We start from the raw sequence: 21,884 nt of genomic DNA on the forward strand, positions 1-21,884 counted from the left end.
CATTCATCTGTTATTACAATATTAGAATTAAAATAGTATGTAAATTTTATTACAATAGGGTTAGAAAAATTAATTTATGTATTAATAATTTCATCCATTCATTCATCTGTCCTTTTGTTCATCTGTCCATTCATGTCCATTTATATATTTATTCATTCATTCATTCGCTCACACATTCATACATATATTCATTCATATATCCATCCATCCATATATTCATTCATTCATTCATTTATTCAATCATTCATGCATATATCCATTGATTCATTTATTTCATATATTCATTCATTCATTTATTCACTCACCCATTCATACATTCATTCATTTATCTGTCCATTCATTCATTCATTCGTTCATTCATTCATTCATACATTCATTTATTCACTCACTCATCCACCCATTCAAGTTTATCTGTCCATCCATCCATTCATTCTTTTATTGACTCATTCATTCTTCTATCCATTTATTTATTCACTCACTCACTCACTCGCCTATTTATCCATTCATTCATTCATTCATTCATCTGCCTATCCATCCATCTATTCATTCATTCATTCACCCATTATTCTGTCCATTCATTCCTCCCTCCGTTCATTCATTCACTCACCCCTTCTTACATTCAATTATTCATTTATTTATCTGTCCATCCATCCATTCATTCATTTATTTATTCATTCATTCATTCTCTCACCCATTCTTACATTCATTTGTTCTTCTGTCTATCCATCCATTCATTCCTTCACTGATTCACCCATTCTTCTATCCATTTATTTGTTCATTCTCTCATTCACTCACCCATTTATCCAATAATACATTAATCTGTCCATCCATTCCATTCATACATTCATTCACCCATTATTCTGTCCATCCATTCCCTCATCTGTTCAATCACTCACTCACCCATTCATACATTCATCCATTCATCTGTCCATCTATTCTTTCAATCACTCTCCTATTCATTCATCCATCCATTTAATCAGTTATTCACTCACCCATTTATCCATTCATGTACTTATATGTTCATCAGCCCATCCATCCGTCCATCCATTAATCCATTTCATTCATTCATTCATTTATTCATTCATTCATTCGTTCAACCATTATTTATTTGTTTGTTCTTAAGGTAAATACTATGTATTTGTAGCATTTAAAAAGTTAGTTGTGAATTTGAGTATTTGGAACAGTTTTAATTGCTTTAGAATTGTACTATTTATATTTATATTTTATTTATTTATATATATATATATATATATTATACTATATTATATTATATTATATTATACTATATTATATTATATTATATTATATTATACTATATTATATTATATTATATTATATTATATTATACTATATTATATTATATTATATTATATTATATTATATTATATTATATTATATTATATTATATTATATTATACTATATTATATTATATTATATTATATTATATTATATTATATTATACTATATTATATTATATTATATTATATTATATTATATTATATTATATTATACTATATTTTTTTATATTATATTATATTACATTATATTACATTACATTACATTACATTATCTTATATTATATTATATTATATTACATTATATTATCTTATATTACATTACATTACATTACATTACATTACATTACATTATCTTATATTATATTATATTATATTACATTATATTATCTTATATTACATTACATTACATTACATTACATTACATTTCATTACATTACATTACATTATATTATATTACATTATATTATATTATCACCCAGAGATTCCCTCAGATGTAATAATATTTCTCTCAGTAGTGGTGAAGTTTCCATCTCTTGTTTTTGTCCGCACTGAACTGAGAAACACTGAATTATGCATTATTTTCTGTCACGCTTCTGAATGCAGTGACCTCTGAAACTGAGCTTCAAGACTTTCATGTGGAAATCTGTGTTTACTTCTATAATTAGCCTCGTTTCAGGAGCAGGAGTTTCTGAATACTGAATAGATGTCAGGCACGCGTTCACTTATTTATAGTGTTCCAAGTGTACACTATGGAGAATTATTCCTGCTGCATATTTGATGGATGCGTTTTAGGCCAAGAGAAAAATAAATATATATTCAGAATTTGGTTTTATTTAATCTATTTATATTAAATAAATTTTTTATTTCTTATTTTCTATTCTTTATATTTTATTCTTTATTATTCTGTTCTTTATAAACTAAGTATTTTTTAATAATTTCATAGTTATATTATGTATTTAATTATGTATTGCAGGTTAAATGTTTGCTGTACAGTAAACTTTATTTGCATTAATCTATTTGTATATTTTTCTAGATCTTCACATTAGAAATTGTAGTTTAATGTAAACCTTATAATGCTTTTTATTGTCATTTATAATCGATATTTTAATTGCAAATATATATTAAATATGATTTTTTAAATAATTTAGTAATTTGCAGATTAAATATTTTTTGTAATTATTTTGAATTATTAATTTTGAATTGATTATTTTGTATTATTAAGGATTATTTAATTAAATTTTTTTGGGTTAGGTTTATTTTTCATTAATGCATAAATATAAAAATTATAATGCATTTTATTGTAATCTAAAATCTATATTTTAATTTTAAATATATATTAAATAAAAACATTCATAATTAATTATTAAAATTACAATATTTATTTATTAGCTAACATTTATTTATTTTTAGTTACAGGTTTCATTTTCATTAATGCATAAATATCCTTTTTTATTACTGAATATTTTTTTCTGCATTATTCATTGTATTTGATGTTGTTAGTGTGTGTTATGTTGCGTTATAATATATAATGTGTTTAATATTATATGTTTATTATATATCATGTGTTTGTGTTTTGTGGTCTCAGGGAAAGCGTTTGCTCCAGAGTTCTACTACGACACCTACAGTCCGCTGTGGCAGAACCGGCCGCGGGTTTACGGATATAAACTACAGTGGACACAGATGAACCCTGGAGCCGTCGACAGAATCATGGCGTATCGACTGGGCATCCGACAGGTGCGTTTTTATTATATTTATTATTATAATATTACTATTATTATTAGTTTATTTTTTATGTTATATATATATATTTTTTTTTAATATGTTAATCTTTTTATTATTAATATCATAATATATTATTATTATTATTATTATTATTATTAAATGGTAATATGTGTTTATTATTAGTATTATTATTACTATTATTATAATAGTATTTTATTAATAATAATATTATATATTACTGTATATATATAACACATTGAATATTATTTGTATTATATATTTATATAAATGCATATTATTATTATTATTATTATTATTATTATTATTATTATTATGAAAAAAATGTAAACATCACATTGTATATTCATATTATTTCATTTTTATATATTATTATTATTATTAATAATAATAATAATAATAATTACTGCATGCAAGGCTCTGGATACTCTGGTGTTGCCAGAGATCAGGCTCTGAATCTAAACTAGGGTTAGTACTGGATTAATTAAATTATTGACTGTCCTGTAATTAGTAATCAGTAACTGATTACTATCCATAAGTAATGCACCAGCCCTAATGAGAAATGCTCAGCTTTACTTGATTTCAGACGCTGCGTCATCATTATTCCTCTGTCTCTGCTGGCAGAATTATTGCTAAAGTGAGAAACTCTGTCCTTCATTGGTTGAGTTGAGTTTTCTGAATGCAGTGTTTTAATGTGAACCCTGTGTGTGTCGTGACTCTAAAGGCAGCTTTTACAGTGGATTTGTCTGTTTTAAGATCCACAGAAGGATTTCACTCAACAGAAGGCTTTTTATTGTGGAAAAAGCTTCTTTAGATCATTAAAATGTTGTTTTTTTCTATCACAATCGTCAGAAATGGTCCTTCTGTGGCTGAAAGCTTCTTTGAGAAAGCAGAAGTGGCTCTTTTGTGGATGCGCTGTGAATGAAAAGCCTTTATTTCAAGATTGAATGCTTTGATTATTTATTTGCAATTGGAGTATTTTACATGCTGTATCAGTGTAAGCAGCCCTTTAGCTCATGCAGATGACTCAGTGCCTTTATTTTATATTATTACAGTGTGGTTTATTTGTACTTTTAGGATTTTTGCCTGTTGTTCAGTAAATTCAGTTTAGTTGTATTGTGTATAGGAAGTAAATAGTGTAGTAAATGTATAAAATGCTGGGTTGTTTTAAACCCAATACTGCGTCAAATATGGACAAACAAAATCAGTTGGGTTGAAAAGTTTAATTTAAATTTAATAAAAATAGTTAACCTAGGGCGTCACAGTGGCGCAGTGGGTAGCACAATCACCTCACAGCAAGAATGTTGCTAGTTCGAGCCCCGGCTGGGTCAGTCGATGTTTCTGTGTGGAGTTTGCATGTTCTCCCCGTGTTAGTGTGGGTTTCTTCCGGGTGCTCCGGTTTCCCCCACAGTCCAAACACATGCGCTATAGGGGAACTGATGAACTAAATTGGCTGTAATGTATGAGTGTGTGTGTGTGAATAAGTGTGTATGGGTGTTTACCAGTACTGGGTTGCAGCTGGAAGGGCATCCGCTGTATAAAACATATGCTGGAATAGTTGGCAGTTCATTCCACTGTGGCGACCCCAGATTAATAAAGGGACTAAGCCAAAAAGAAAATGAATGAATGAAGGAAATGAACCTAAAATTGGATTTGTCCAGATTTGACCCAACATTGGTTTAAAACCCAGTGTTATTTAGAGTGCATGTCTGTAAAAATTTCCTGGAAATACACATTTCCATAATATGTTTATCTTTAATTTGGTGTCAGTTTGCTTTTATTATTTACGCATGAACACTGACATAAAACCCTACCCATTTTATTTCAATATTTAAAATACACTCACCGGCCACTTTATTAGGTACACCTGTCCAACTGCTCGTAACGCAAGTTTCTAATCAGCCAATCACATGGCAGCAGCTCACTGCATTTAGGCATGTAGACATGGTCAAGACGATCTGCTGCAGTTCAAAGTGAGCATCAGAATGGAGAAGAAAGGGGATTTAAGTGACTTTGAACGTGGCATGGTTGTTGCTGCCAGAAGGGCTGCTCTGAGTATTTCAGAAACTGCTGATCTACTGGGATTTTCACGCACAACCATCTCTAGGGTTTACAGAGAATGGTCCGACATAGAGGAAATATCCAGTGGGCGGCAGTTCTGTGGGCGCAAATGCTTTGTTGATGCCAGAGGTCAGAGGAGAATGGCCAGACTGGTTCCCGCTGATAGAAAGGCAACAGTAACTCAAATAAGCACTCGTTACAACCGAGGTCTGCAGAAGAGCATCTCTGAACACACAACACGTCCAACCTTGAGGCGGATGGGCTACAGCAGCAGAAGACCACACCGGGTGCCGCTCCTGTCAGCTAAGAACAGGAAACTGAGGCTACAATTCACACAGGCTCACCAAAACTGGACAATAGAAGATTGGAGAAACGTTGCCTGGTCTGATGAGTCTCCATTTCTGCTGCCAGATATATCGCCTTATGTATACACTAACCGGTACACTATTCAGACACTAGATGGCGCCAAACAGTCAGGGTGGGGGATAGATGAGCAGACACACATATGAATGTAAATAAGTATATAGATGAATGTGTTCACTGACGGTCACGGTGATTCTCAATTCCTGGAGGAGTGTGTGTATTCAGCGGTTGTTATCTGGGAATAACAGACCTAGAAAAGTAATTACTGACCAATTAGAGTCAAGTATTTCAGACAGCAGTGTAATGTAATGAAAGTGTCTATGAAGGTAATGAATAGTGTGTGTGTGTGTGTGTGTGTGTGTGTGTGTGTGTGTGTGTGTGTGTGTGTGTGTGTGTGTGTGTGTGTTATAGACAGGGCAGCAGCGCTGGTGGGAGCAGGAGATCCCAGTGGAGGGAAACATCCAGAAAGGAGAGCTGATCACACACAACCTGACGGAGCTGATCAGACCCGAGGCGTATGTGGTGCGGCTCACACCCATAACTCGCTTCGGGGAGGGGGACTTCACCACCCGCATCATCACATACAGCGGTAACACACTCAAATACACACCCATAACTCCCTTCAGTGAGGGGGACTTCACCACCTGCACACACACACTCACACACACATCCAAAGCTTTCTGTTGACTGTTGAAGCTGTGAGATAATCATTCAGCGGAGTGATATGCAACCGCTCAAAACCTGTCGGAACTACTTTACCTGTGCCTTTATCTGACAATAACCAAAGACCTGAGAGTGACTATGAGCCAATCAGAATCGAGCAGAGTATGTGTGTGTGTTCAGCAGTATCTGCGTGTGTTGCATTAGTGCCTGCAGCAGGTCTGGATGGGGTTAATCTGTAATCTGCTACACACACTGAAGATGACAGTGTGGGAATATCACTGCTGCTCATGTGGACTGTGGATTACTGCAGATAAACAACATCTGCATAACCTCAGTCTGTGCATTACAGATGATCTCTAGAAACTGAGCCATGATCAAACACGCCTTCAAAACATGTGTTTAGGAAGTTTCATTCGGCTGCTGGAAGTTGTGTAACATTAAATCCTAAACATTAAGGGCTCTATTTTGACGATCCATGCGCAAAGTGCAAAGCACAGGGCGCAAACGCATTAAGGGCGTGTCAGAATCCACTTTTGCTATTTTAAGGACGAAAATAGAGCATGGTCAAACAGGGTTGAGCTTATTCTCTTAATCTTCTTGTTTTGCTTGTTTTGTTTGTTTGTTTGCTTGCTTGTTTTGATTGTTTGTTTGTTTTGCTTGTTTGTTTGTTTGCTGGTTTTGATTGTTTGTTTGCTTGTTTTGATTGTTTGCTTGTTTTGATTGTTTGTTTGCTTGTTTTGATTGTTTGTTTGTTTGCTTGTTTTGATTGATTGTTTGTTTGCTTGTTTTGATTGATTGTTTGTTTGTTTGCTTGTTTTGTTTGTTTGCTTGTTTTGATTGTTTGTTTGTTTGTTTGTTTGCTTGTTTTGATTGTTTGTTTGTTTGTTTGCTTGTTTTGTTTGTTTGCTTGTTTTGATTGTTTGTTTGTTTGTTTGTTTTGATTGTTTGTTTGTTTGCTTGTTTTGTTTGTTTGATTGTTTTGATTGTTTGTTTGTTTGTTTGCTTGTTTTGTTTGTTTGATTGTTTTGATTGTTTGTTTGTTTGTTTGCTTGTTTTGATTGTTTGTTTGTTTGCTTGTTTTGTTTGTTTGTTTGTTTTGATTGTTTGTTTGTTTGCTTGTTTTGTTTGTTTGCTTGTTTTGATTGTTTGTTTGTTTGTTTGTTTGCTTGTTTTGTTTGTTTGCTTGTTTTGATTGTTTGTTTGTTTGCTTGTTTTGTTTGTTTGATTGTTTTGATTGTTTGTTTGTTTGTTTGCTTGTTTTGTTTGTTTGATTGTTTTGATTGTTTGTTTGTTTGCTTGTTTTGATTGTTTGTTTGTTTGCTTGTTTTGTTTGTTTGCTTGTTTTGATTGTTTGTTTGTTTGCTTGTTTTGTTTGTTTGATTGTTTTGATTGTTTGTTTGTTTGTTTGCTTGTTTTGTTTGTTTGATTGTTTTGATTGTTTGTTTGTTTGTTTGCTTGTTTTGTTTGTTTGCTTGTTTTGATTGTTTGTTTGTTTGCTGGTTTTGATTGTTTGTTTGTTTGTTTGTTTTGATTGTTTGTTTGTTTGTCTGTTTGTTTGTTTGCTTGTTTTGTTTGTTTGTTTGTTTGCTTGTTTTTTTTTTTGTTTGCTTGTTTTGATTGTTTGTTAGTTTGCTTGTTTTGATTGTTTGTTTGTTTTGATTGTTTGTTTGTCTGTTTGTTTGTTTGCTTGTTTTGTTTTTTTGTTTGTTTGCTTGTTTTGTTTGTTTGCTTGTTTTGATTGTTTGTTAGTTTGCTTGTTTTGATTGTTTGTTTGCTTCTTTTGATTGTTTCCTTGTTTGCTTGTTTATCTGGTCTATTGAACCGTCTATTATAGTTCCTCAAAATAGCAACGCGCCAGCAATGCGCCTCAACACACCTCCTTTTTTAGACCAGAACGCCTATGGGCGCACATATGAGCGCAAATGCATTTGCTATTTAAACAGCGTGCTGCAAAACGTCAAAACGACTCTTGCACCGAGCTGAAACTAGCAAACAACAATTGCGTCCCGCCTTGCGTTGCGCATTGCGCCGGGTGTATGATAGGGCCCTAAAGCTTCTTAATCTTGTCTTTTTCAACAGCGGCCAGAGGAAACAACTGCAGACATTTAAAACCAGCTATTTATTTATTGCTATAATTATATACAGTTAAAGTCAGAATTATTCGCCCACCCTTGAATGTTTTTTTTTTAATATTCCCAAAATGACGTTTATTTATTTGAAAATGATGTATGGTTTGTTATAAATATAAATATTGTTCATTTTAATAAATATTTGTAGGGTTGTTTTTTTAGTGTGGGATATTAATTGAGTGAGACGCAACTATTTAAATATCAGCACAAATGAAGATGTTTCTTTTGAAAAACACTGGTGTGTGTGTGTGTGTGTGTGTGTGCGTGTGTGTGTGTGTAGACATGAAGACCGTCTGATGACTGATAATCCACCAAAGCTCATTTTAATGTCGCTCAGACACTTAAAAAGCTCATGAAATCTCGAAAGCCGTCATGATGAACAGACCTTCAGCATGACATAACATAAATATGGAAATTTAACAGCTGACGGACAATTAATATCCTTGGTTGTTTACATTTGTCAAAATAAAAGCCCTGAATATTGCAGGATCAGATGTGCAGTAGTGCTCAAAAGTCTGCTTCCGCTTCAATAAAATGTGGTTAAAATTATGAAATATTATTAGAATTAAAACTATAACAGGTTTCCAGCTGAATGTGGGGTTTACTGCTGTTTATTACTGTGAGGAAAAACTTATCAGCATCATTATTGTTTATTTTCAGGAAGAGTTCTAGAGCGAAAACGGGTCCGTTAGTGACATTAATATATGTTTGCTTGTTTTGTTTGATAAATTTTTTATTTGCTGGTTTTATTGTTTGTTTGTTTTGATTGTTTGTTTGTTTGCTTGTTTTAATAGTTTGTTTGTTTGTTTTGATTGTTTGTTTGTTTGCTTGTTTTGTTTGTTTGCTTCTTTTGATTGTTTCCTTGTTTGCTTGTTTATTTGCTTCTTTTGATTGTTTATTTGCTTGTTTTTATTGTTTGTTTGCTTGTTTTGCTTGTTTAATTGGTTTGCTTGTTTTGATTGTTTGCTTGTTTTGTTTTTTCGAATGCTGGTTTTGATTGTTGGTTTGTTTGCTTGTTTGTTGGTTTGTTTGCTGGTTTTGATTGTTTGTTTGCTTGTTTTGTTTGTTTGATTGTTTGTTTGATTGTTTGTTTACTTGTTTGTTTGTTTGCTTCTTTTGATTGTGTGTTTAATTGTTTCTTTGTTTGTTTATTTGCTTGTTTTAATTGTTTTTTGTTTGATTGATTGATTGTTTGCTTGTTTTTCTTTGTTTTCATGTTTGTTTGTTTGTTTGTTTGCTTTGTTTGTTTTCATGTTTGTTTGTTTGCTTGTTTTGTTTGTTTTCCTGTTTGTTTGTTTGCTTGTTTTGATTGTTGGTTTGTTTGCTTGTTTTGATTGTTTGTTTGCTGGTTTTGTTTGTTTAATTGGTTGTTTGTTTACTTGTTTGTTTGTTTGCTTCTTTTGATTGTTTGTTTAATTGTTTCTTTGTTTGTTGATTTGCTTGTTTTAATTGTTTTTTTTTTTGTTTGATTGATTGATTGTTTGCTTGTTTTTCTTTGTTTTCATGTTTGTTTGTTTGTTTGTTTGTTTGTTTGTTTGTTTTCATGTTTGTTTGTTTGCTTGTTTTGTTTGTTTTCCTGTTTGTTTGTTTGCTTGTTTTGATTGTTGGTTTGTTTGCTTGTTTTGATTGTTTGTTTGCTGGTTTTGTTTGTTTAATTGGTTGTTTGTTTACTTGTTTGTTTGTTTGCTTCTTTGATTGTTTGTTTAAATGTTTCTTTGTTTGTTGATTTGCTTCTTTTGATTGTTTTTTTGCTTGCTTGTTTGTTTGTTTGTTTTGATTGTTTGTTTTTCTTCGTTTGTTTGTTTGTTTGTTTGATTGATTGATTGATTGCTTGTGTTTGTTAGTTTTGATGTTTGTTTGTTTCCTTGTTTTAAATGTCTTGTTTGTTTTCATGTTTGTTTGTTTCCTTGTTTTAAATGTCTTGTTTGTTTTCATGTTTGTTTGTTTGCTTGTTTTAATTGTTTGCTTGTTTTGTTTGATTGTTTTATGTTTACTTTCCTTGTTTGTTTGTGTTTTACTTTTTCCCACATTTGGGCAGAGCTATCAGTGAGCGATCAGTCTTTTTGGGAGGGGCTATCAGGCCTTTTGGGCAGGGTCATCAGTCCTTTGGGGCGGGGCTATCTGTTCCCTGGGGGGGACTATATGTCATTTAGGGCGGGGCTCTCTGTTGTTTCTTGTGGAGATTTCAGTCCTTTGAACTCCCTAAAAATACATGTATTTTATATAAAATGGAGCTGTGTGTGTGCGTGTGTCAGTGTGTTTGTCTATGAGTTATTGATGCGAGGAGCAGCTTTTCTTCACTCTGCTGTATTTCTGCACGTTGCATCACTTCCTGCTGATGATGATGATGGTGCTGATGATGTCAGTGTGTCCGTTTGTTCAGGCACATTAGGCTTAGTTTAAACTGAAGTTTCAAAATAAAAGGCTATTAATAATTGAAGCACAGATGAGTTTATTCTTGTTCACAATCTGTTCTAATGAATGTTTTCATCTTTTGTTTTCACAGCGCCAACCAATCCACACCTGAGTAAGTGACCACTTTTCTTTCTTTCTTTCTTTCTTTCTTGCTTTCTTTCTCTCTTTCTTTCTTTCTCTCTTTCTTTCTTTCTTTCTTTCTTTCTTTCTTTCTTTCTTTCTTTCTTTGTGCACGTGCATGCATATGTGTGTGTGTAATGAGTTATAGTTAGTTATAGTTGTGTGTGTTCTCCTGGTCTCCTGCATTAGTGTTTATGTGAGTCTGTTGGTCTTCACTGCTGATTATAAACAGTCTTGACTCTGAGATCCGTGTATCTGCTGCTGCTGCTGAAAGTCAGGCGCTCTGCTGCTCCGCTGCGTTTGAATACAATCAATGAATATTTATCAACAAACAAACGCTGCTGAATCACAGTCAGTCCAGCACTGCAGATCAGAGTCAGTGTGAAGAGCAGACTCACACCGGTTTACTGCTGTAAATATCCACAGAGACTGCCTTTATTCATCACACTCCTGTTGACGTGCAGCTCACAAATGACCCAAGCAGCGAAACACTGTTTTAAATCATGATGTTTGGTGTCGCTTACTAAAATCACTGCAGCATTAGAAATAAATTCATTTTTATATTTTCATGAAGGCACATTTAGGGTACAACGCTGGTCCTTCAGGTCAATTTTGACCCACCGTATGTAAAAACATGATGTGTGTGTTCAGTTTTCTTCTTCTTCTCTCTGTGCAGGAGAGTTTGTGTGTAGTTTTGAGGAGGAGCCCGTCTGCTTGTTCACTCAGGATAAGAATGATGATTTCGACTGGATGAGACACAGCGCTGCGACCCGAGACACCAAATACACTCCCAACACGGGGCCCAGCGGGGACCGCAGCGGGGCCAGACAGGGTGAGGACACACACCTGTAACACTGGGGTGCAGAAATACAGGATACCCCTCAATAAAAACAACACACAGACCACCTCCCAACAAATCATCCCAAAATGACCCCAAACTCATATGAACATAAATAACAGAGCTGTCTCTTTAAGAACACACGGATCTATATTCAAAGCATGCATTGCTCATCCGCGTAACACAGCTCTGAAGAGAAAGTTAATCTTCCTCTTGTGAAATTTTAATTCTGTTTCAAATATTTTAATGTACACTCACCGGCCACTTTATTAGGTACACCTTACTAGTACCGGGTCGGACCCACTTTTGCCTTCAGAACTGCCTTAATCCTTCATGGCAGAGATTCAACAAGCTACTGAAAGCCCTGGCTGGGTCAGTTGGTGTTTCTGTGTGGAGTTTGCATGTTCTCCCTGTGTTGGCGTGGGTTTCCTCCAGTTTCCCCCACAGTCCAAACACATGCACTATAGGGGAATTGATCAACTACATTGGCCTTAGTGTGTGAGTGTGTGTGTGAATGAGTGTGTATGGGTGTTTTCTAGTACTGGGTTGCGGCTGGAAGGGCATCCACTGTGTAAAACATATGCTGGAATAGTTGGTGGTTCATTCCGCTGTGGTGACCTCTGATAAATAAGGGACTAATCTGAAGGAAAATGAATGAATGAATGATGAATGTGTAAATATGTGTTGGCTCTTAGGAAATATTTAGTAAAATAATAATGATGATTTGTTCTTGAGCTGTGTGTGAGCTGTAGCAGTGAATGAAGCAGATGAGCCGGTTTTCAGACTCTGTTATCCTCGGGACACTCCGGCGGGACAAACGGAGCTGCTGGTGTAAATAATACCTTCAGTTTAATCACCCTCGTGATTCCTCGCGGTCCGCCGTTTCATTAGCGTCAAGAGTCCAGCGGAGACTTTAATTATCACTCGTCAAACTGGAGAGCGGAGATTGTGTTTGATTTTGGCTGGAGGCTTTTCACACCTTTCAATGAGAGACGCTGAAGAGGAGAAGAGAGGAAAAAACTGCAGTTTATAAGCATGCAACGTCATTGGTGCTGCTCGATATTAATTATAAATCAGACAATATACAATTAAAGTCAGAATTATTAGCCCTCCTGTTATTGTTGTCCGCACATTTTTCAGCACATTTCTATTCATAATAGTGTTAATAACTCATTTCTAATAACTGATTTCTCTTTGTCATGATGACAGCACATAACATTAGACTAGATATTCTTCAAGACACTAGTATTCAGCTTAAAGTCACATTTAAAGGCTTCACTAGGGTAATTAGGGTAAAGTTAGGGTAATTAGGCAAGTCATTGTATAACAGTGGTTTATTCTGGAGACAATCCAACACTAATATTGCTGATGGGGGCTAATAATATTGAGCTTAAAATGGCTTTTAAAACTATTAAAAACTGCTTTTATTCTAGCTGAAATAAAACAAGTAAGACTTTCTCCAGAAGAACAAATATTATCAGACATACTGTGAAAATCCTATAAATGTTCAACATCGTTTGGGAAATAATTGATGAAGAAAAAAATCACAGGAGGTGTTTTGTGTGTGTCAACAGGTTTCTACATGTACATCGAGACGTCCAGACCTCGTAAGGAAGGCGATACGGCTCGTCTGCTGAAGTCCCAGTGTTTAACGTCGCACCCAAGAATCCCTACAGCATCACCAGCCCTCCTGCTTACTGCTTCAGCTTCTACTACCACATGTATGGCAAACACATCGGTAAGACCACAGCACACACACACTTGTGCATGCACAAACACAGACACTATTGTGTGTACACACATCACTCATGCGTACACAAATGGGTCATTTATTTATATTATTTACAGCTGTAGTGTTACCATAGCAACTGTAGAATCACCACAACAGATCAATCACTATAGTTGTGTTTGTTACCATAGCAACTATAGAATTGCCACAACAGATCAATTACTATAGTTGTTGTGTTACCATAGCAACTGTAGAATCACCACAACAGATCTATTACTATACTTGTTGTGTTACCATAGCAACTGTAGAATCACCACAACAAATCAATTACTATAGTTGTTGTGATACCATAGCAACTGTAGAATCACCACAAACAGATCCATTACTATACTTGTTGTGTTACCATAGCAACTGTAGAATCACAACAGATCAATTACTATAGTTGTTGTTACCATAGCAACTGTAGAATCAACACAACAGATCAATTACTATAGTTGTTGTTGTTGTTGTTGTTGTTACCATAGAAACTGTAGAATCACCACAACAGATCAATTACTATTAGTTGTTGTTACCATAGCAACTGTAGAATCACCACAACAGAATCAATTACTATAGTTGTTGTTGTCGTTGTTGTTGTTGTTGTTGTTGTTACCATAGCAACTGTAGAATCACCACAACAGATCAATTACTATAGTTGTTGTTGTCGTTGTTGTTGTTGTTGTTGTTACCATAGAAACTGTAGAACCACCACAACAGATCAATTACTATAGTTGTTGTTGTCGTTGTTGTTGTTGTTGTTGTTTTACCATAGAAACTGTAGAACCCCACAACAGATCAATCACTATAGTTGTTGTTGTTACCATAGAAACTGTAGAATACACCACAACAAATTAAAGTAAAAACACATTGACCATAAACTACTGTGGTATTTGTTCATGTGGGTAACAGCAGTAGTTTTAGGGTTGTTGTTTGTTATTAATATTTCAGATTTTATGCAGAAATACACAATATATTCCTCTGGATTTTCTTCCATATCCTGAGGCATTAAGCAGAAGCCCCAGAGATGAAGCTGACGCTGTTCTGATGGCATGTGAATGAGTCTTGATGATCTAAACACGTGGTTCTCCTGACAGACAGAAAGCACATTACCTGCTCTTGGCTCACAGCTAATTAATCACACACGTCAGAGTTTGCCTTCACACTTCTTCACTCCGAGTTCATTTGCTGGATTAAATCCCAGAGCTCCAAAGCAAACACTCGATCATGGAGAAAACATTGTTCCTTCATCAGGTCACGTCAGCATCAGCACAGAGAGAGCACAGTTTATGCCTTACAGCGGCTCATATAAGGAGACAGAGGTCATAATAAGAGGATAACAACACATTCAAATCACTACAAACACTTACATTGCATTAAAGTGTAAAGTTTAGTGTGTGTGATCAAAATATAGACAGAATAAAAGTGTAAAGTTTGGTGTGTGTGATCAGAATATAGACAGAATAAAAGTGTAAAGTTTGGTGTGTGTGATCAGAATATAGACAGAATAAAAGTGTAAAGTTTGGTGTGTGTGATCAAGATATAGACAGAATAAAAGTGTAAAGTTTGGTGTGTGTGATCAGAATATAGACAGAATAAAAGTGTAAAGTTTGGTGTGTGTGATCAGAATATAGACAGAATAAAAGTGTAAAGTTTGGTGTGTGTGATCAGAATATAGACAGAATAAAGTGTAAAGTTTGGTGTGTGTGATCAAGAATATAGACAGAATAAAAGTGTAAAGTTGGTTGTGTCATCGAAGATAGACAGAATAAAAGTGTAAATGTTTGATGTGTGTGATCAGAATATAGAAGAATAAAAGTGTAAAGTTTGTGTGTGATCGAAAACAGAATATAAAGAATAAAAGTGTAAAGAGTGTAAAGTTTGGTGTATAGACAGAATAAAATAAAGTGTAAAGTTTGGTGTGTGTGATCAGAATATAGACAGAATAAAAGTGTAAAGTTTGGTGTGTGTGATAAGAAATAGACAGAATAAAAGTGTAAAGTTTGGTGTGTGTTCAGAATATAGACAGAATAAAAGTGTAAAGTTTGGTGTGTGTGTTCAGAATATAGACAGAATAAAAGTGTAAAGTTTGATGTGTGTGATCAGAATATAGACAGAATAAAAGTGAAAAGTTTGGTGTGTGTGTTCAGAATATAGACAGAATAAAAGTGTAAAGTTTGTGTGTGTGATCAGAATATAGACAGAATAAAAGTGTAAAGTGTGGTGTGTGTGATCAGAATATAGACAGAATAAAAGTGTAAAGTTTGGTGTGTGTGATCAGAATATAGACAGAATAAAAGTGTAAAGTTTGGTGTGTGTGATCAGAATATAGACAGAATAAAAGTGTAAAGTTTGGTGTGTGTGATCAGAATATCGACAGAATAAAAGTGTAAAGTTTGGTGTGTGTGATCAGAATATAGACAGAATAAAAGTGTAAAGTTTGGTGTGTGTGATCAGAATATAGACAGAATAAAAGTGTAAAGTTTGGTGTGTGTGATCAGAATATAGACAGAATAAAAGTGTAAAGTTTGGTGTGTGTGATCAGAATATAGACAGAATAAAAGTGTAAAGTTTGGTGTGTGTGATCAGAATATAGACAGAATAAAAGTGTAAAGTTTGGTGTGTGTGATCAGAATATAGACAGATAAAGTGTAAAGTTTGGTGTGTGTGATCAGAATATAGACAGAATAAAAGTGTAAAGTTTGGTGTGTGTGATCAGAATATAGACAGAATAAAAGTGTAAAGTTTGGTGTGTGTGATCAGAACACAGACAGAATAAAAGTGTAAAGTTTGGTGGTGGTGATCAGAATATAGACAGAATAAAAGTGTAAAGTTTGGTGTGTGTGATCAGAATATAGACAGAATAAAAGTGTAAGTTTGGTGGTGTGATCAGAATATAGACAGAATAAAAGTGTAAAGTTTGGTGTGTGTGATCAGAATATAGACAGAATAAAAGTGTAAAGTTTGGTGTGTTGATCAGAATATAGACAGAATAAAAGTGTAAAGTTTGGTGTGTGATCAGAATAGACAGAATAAAAGTGTAAAGTTTGGTGTGTGATCAGAATATAGACAGAATAAAAGTGTAAAGTTTGGTGTGTGTGATCAAACATAGACAGAATAAAAGTGTAAAGTTTGGTGTGTGTGATCAGAATATAGACAGAATAAAAGTGTAAGTTTGGTGTGTGTGATCAGAATATAGACAGAATAAAGTGTAAAGTTTGGTGTGTGTGATCAGAATATAGACAGAATAAAAGTGTAAAGTTTGGTGTGTGTGATCAGAATATAGACATAATAAAAGTGTAAAGTTTGGTGTGTGTGATCAGAATATACACCAGACTGGATAATTTCAGACACTGTTGCCACACAACTGTTTAAACCCCTTATTAAAGTGAGTTGGCATCATAGGTCCCCTGTAATGTTTCAACCGAAAGCATTTGTATGTAACACACAGTTTCAGCTATATATGTAAAGCCACAGGGTCCTCTAGCGGTCTGTCAGAATTTGGATTGATTGTCCAGCAGTTTGAGTTGATCTCACAGTGTTGAGTTGATCTGTCATGCAGCGTTCATTAAATTAATTGATTGTGTTTTTCCCGCAGGCTCTCTGAATGCATTTGTGAAGCAGAAAGGTCAGTCAACTTCAGATGCAGGTCCAGTCTGGTCCCTCAGCGGGAACCAAGGGGACCGATGGAGACAGGCCAAAATTAGCATCCATCCGGTTTCATCCTTCCAGGTGAACTTGGAGAAAATAACACATTCAGCATGCACAGTATTTCTGAAACGTTTGAAAGAAATTAACACTTCTTTGCAGCAAGGGCATTGCAAATTAATCAAAAAACACTCACCGGCCACTTTATTAGGTACACCTTACTAGTATCAGGTTGGACCCCTTTTGCCTTCAGAACTGCTTTAATCCTTCAAGTACTGGTACTGGAAATATTCCTCAGAGATTTTGCTCCATATTGACATGATAGCATCACACAGTTGCTGCAGATTTGTCATGGATCCATGCTTTCATGTTGTTGAGGCCAAATTCTGCCCCGAGCATCTGAATGTGGCAGCAGAAATGGAGACTCATCAGACCAGGCAACGTTTCTCCAATCTTCTATTGTCCAGTTTTGGTGAGCCTGTTTGAATTGTAGCCTCAGTTTCCTGTTCTTAGCTGCAGCAACAACCATGCCACGTTCAAAGTCTCTTAAAACCCCTTTCTTTCCCATTCTGATACTCAGTTTGAACTGCAGCAGATCATCTTGACCAGGTCTACATGCCTAAACGCATCAAGTGCTGCCATGTGATTAGCTGATTAGAAATTTGTGTTACGAGCAGTTGGACAGGTGTACCTAATAAAGTGGCAGGTGAGTTTATATGCTAATAACCCAGTGGGCACCTCGGCAATTGACCTCAAGCAAGACATCAAAAAACAGGTTGAAAATGCAATAGATTTTATGTCAAATCCTTGACGTCTATTTGACATCCACACATTGATGCCGTTTTGACCACCAAAATAGTGACATAAACTTATTATAATAGAAGAGAAGTAAAAAAATCCAGATTAAAAAATATAGAGTTTGTATCTCTACAATACATCCAAACACGCTTGATGTCAAATTGAATGTAAAACCACGTCAAGAATGCAAATAAATTTGATGTCAAAACGTCTATTTGACATCCACACATTGATGCTTTGTTGATGACCAAAATAACGACACATAATAGATTATAATATAAGAATTCTCTTTAATGAAAGCCTCAATTACAAATTTACACTTGATTTTGTGTCTCTACAATACATGTAAATGAACTTGATGTCAAAATACGTCAAATAGACATCTAAAATTGGCGTCAAAATGAAAAGTCCTGTAATCGATTTTGGAAGTGTTTTTGACACCAATGTTAGATGTCAATTTGATGTCTTATTTACATCAAGTTAGTCATTGGCATTAAATCAATTAGCATTGTTTGACATTAAGGTGCCCCCTGGCATATAATATTTCCAAGAACGTAGCAGTACAATATTTACGAATATTTTTTGCATATTACAATAATGTATAAGGATTTCTGAATCATTGAGCATCATATAAAAGACTGCAGGTCTCAAGGTTGTGCTATCGTGGAAATAGAAATCATTGCATATGGAAGTGTTTTAGACTTCAGAGGAGTCACTTTGGATTTTATATGTTTGTTTCCATCATGCAGGTAATATTTGAGGGGATCCGTGGCCCTGGGATCGAGGGGACATCGCCATTGATGATGTCACGCTGGAGGAGGGGGAGTGTCCTGACCCTCCGTCCAATCGTATGTATCGCGCATGCATCTCCATGACAACCAGGCCTTAATTGCATGTGCGCGATTTAGTCCAGGAGAGCTGAGTAATTACACGAGAACAAACAGTGAGAAAGCAGAAAGAGGACAGGTAATTGACTAGAGTGAGGCTGAGAGCGAGATGTGCTGGAAAACATGAGCAGATGAAAAAGCCCAAATACGGCTGAACTCGTCAGCTGAAGTTATGTGGTAATCATTATTATTAGGCTGGAATATTACAGCACATCAGGTTTCCCATTATTACCAAAGCTCCATGACTTGAGAGACGTTCGATATCGACCCCTCTATAAGATGTGTTTGTGTCATAAATACAAGCGTCGTGTATATCTAGAGAGCGATAAACTCTGCAGCTATGTGCACTGGAGGATGCTGGTGAATTACAGAGCTCAGACATTTATGACCAACCATATATGAACAGCAGGACATTACAGAGGAGCTTTAGTGCTGTTTGTGAAGCAAGCGGCTATTAACTCAAATCAAATCAGTGTTTTCAGTGAACACAGAGTATCTAGGGTGCATTTACACCTGCTGCTTAATGTAGTGAAGAAATCACAAAACACGTCACTGGGACTATATTTAAACACCCTAGCAACTGCATAGCAATGAACTAACGATGAATCACAATACCCCATTAATTGCCATAGGATACACCACCCATACAATAGTAACTCTATAGCAACGCATATCAGATTACCTGAGTAACATCACTTAGAACTCCTTAGCAACCACATGGCAACAGACTATCAAACAATCAGAATACCTCAATAATACCCTGGACACCACTTAAAATACCTTAGCAACGTTCTAACAATCAATCCGATTACATCAGTGTTCTGATTCGTTGTTAGATTAACCACTGAACACCCCTGAGAATTAACCAGCTAGAACTCCCTAGCAACCACTTATCACCAAACTAACAAACATCAGAATACATCAATACCCTTTAAAATACCCTAGCAACTACATAGCTATATTCTAATAACCGATCAGTATACCAATATTCTGATTGGTTGTTACACCAGCCACTGAACACCATTGAGAATTGACCAACCACTGAACCTACTTAGAATTCCCTAACAACCACATAGCAACACACTACAAACAATCAGGCTACCTCTATACCCTGGATACCACTTATAATACCCTAGCAACTACATTGCAACGTTCTAACAACCAATCAGTATACTAATATTCTGATTGGTTATTAGACCAACCACCGAGCACAACTTAGAACTCCTTAGCAACCACATGCAACTTAGCAACTGACTGTCAAACAATCAGAATACCTCAATACCCTGAATACCACATATAATACCATAGCAACTATATAGCAATGTTCAAACAACCAATCAGAATACATCAGTGTTCTGATTTGTTGTTAGACCAACCTCTGAACACCACTTAGAGATCCCTAGCAACTACATAGCAACAAATGAACAAACAATTACGCAACCTTAATATCCTGGAGACCACTAACATTACCCTTTTAACTACATAGCAGTGTTCTAACAACTAATCCGAATACTAATATTTTGATTGGTTGTTACACCAACCACTGAACACCACTGAGAATTGACCAAACACCAGAATTCCCTAGCAACCACATAGCAACATACTAGCAAACAATCAGGCTTCCTCTATACCCTGCATACCACTTATATACCCTAGCAACTACATAGCAATGTTCTAACAACCAATCAGTATACTAATATTCTGATTGGTTGTTAGACCAACCACCAAGCACAACTTAGAACTCCTTAGCAACCCCATAGCAACAGACTAACAAACAATCAGTATACCTCAATAACCCAGACATCACTTATATTACACTAGCAACTACATAGCAACATTCTAACAACCAATCACAATACATCAATATTCTAACTGGTTGTTTGACTAACCACCAAACACAACTTAGAACTCCTTAGCAACCCCATAGCAACAGACTAACAAACAATCAGAATTCCTCATACCCTGGACACCACTTATAATACCTTAGCAACTCCGTAGCAACATTCTAACAACCAATCCGAATATATCAGTGTTCTGATTTGTTATTAGACCAACCATTAACACCACTGAGAACTCCTCAGCAACCCCATAGCAACAGACTAACAAACAATCAGTATACCTCAATAACCCAGACATCACTTATATTACCCTAGCAACTACATAGCAACATTCTAACAACCAATCCGAATATATCAGTGTTCTGATTTGTTGTTAGACCAGCCACCGAATACAACTTAGAACCCCTTAGCAACCCCATAGCAACAGAGTAACAAACAATCAGAACACCTCAATACCTTGAATACCACTTATAATACCCTAGCAACTACATAGCAACGTTCTAACAACCAATCAGTATACCAATATTCTGATTGGTTGTTACACCAACCACTGAACACCACTGAGAATTGACCAAGCATCGAACACTACTTAGAACTCCCTAGCAACCACATAGCAACCAGCTAACTTCATTGTGAACATATGAAACACATCAGTGCTGTGGCGTTATGGTGTTGGTCTAGCTATCTGGTTTAAATGTTGACTGTGTCTCTTTTTTTCCGCAGCTATCAGAGGAGCGTCCGCACACACCGCCTCCAGTATATGGCCATTGAGCGTCACGCTGTTTTTTACCCTATTCGTTCATCAGAGGTGACGCTCCACGTGAGGAAACAGACTCAAGGCGCGCCCCTTAATATTTAATCACCAAAGATTCATGCTTTCGGACCGCTAAGAAGGCACAACACTGGATCAACATGGATAATGTCATGAAACAACCACAAACCTGAACAGAAGAGTAATAAAGACGTGCTCAAACGAATAAACCTTCACTATGGACGTGGCTGAGGGATTGAACAGTCGGAAAAGCACAACGTTTATTTCGCCATCTGGATGTATGGATACAAGCAAGCAAAATCTACCATCATCGTTTGCTTTTTCCTTCACGATTCTCCCGTCTTTCACCCGGATAAACGTTCTTTTCTGGTGCTTCGGAGTACAATCAACCCACGTCATCCTTTATTTGGTTTACATATCATTTGGTTTGGCTTGGTGCTTTAAATCGCAAATAACAGAAACTATTTTTTTTGCTTTATAGCCAGTAGCAGCCAGATCTCGCAACACTGTGCTCACGTCCCCCAGCGGCAGACGGAGAAGTTTTCGTA

General features: G+C 35.4%; 1 protein-coding gene across 1 annotated transcript in view; it reads left to right on the forward strand.

Annotated features, from left to right (window-relative positions):
* Nucleotides 1–18,728, forward strand: part of LOC130247429 (MAM domain-containing glycosylphosphatidylinositol anchor protein 2-like) — a 201,241-nt gene extending 182,513 nt beyond the window's left edge. Inside the window, 9 exon segments of the mRNA XM_056480650.1 lie at nt 2,885–3,033; nt 5,875–6,052; nt 10,762–10,782; nt 11,467–11,622; nt 13,203–13,267; nt 13,270–13,366; nt 16,992–17,125; nt 18,589–18,619; nt 18,622–18,728. Coding sequence (XP_056336625.1) covers nt 2,885–3,033; nt 5,875–6,052; nt 10,762–10,782; nt 11,467–11,622; nt 13,203–13,267; nt 13,270–13,366; nt 16,992–17,125; nt 18,589–18,619; nt 18,622–18,728 — 938 coding nt within the window.
* Nucleotides 18,729–21,884: the final 3,156 nt, after the last annotated feature.

The sequence above is a fragment of the Danio aesculapii genome, chromosome 20 (assembly GCF_903798145.1).
Source record: "Danio aesculapii chromosome 20, fDanAes4.1, whole genome shotgun sequence".
Classification (NCBI taxonomy): domain Eukaryota; kingdom Metazoa; phylum Chordata; class Actinopteri; order Cypriniformes; family Danionidae; genus Danio; species Danio aesculapii.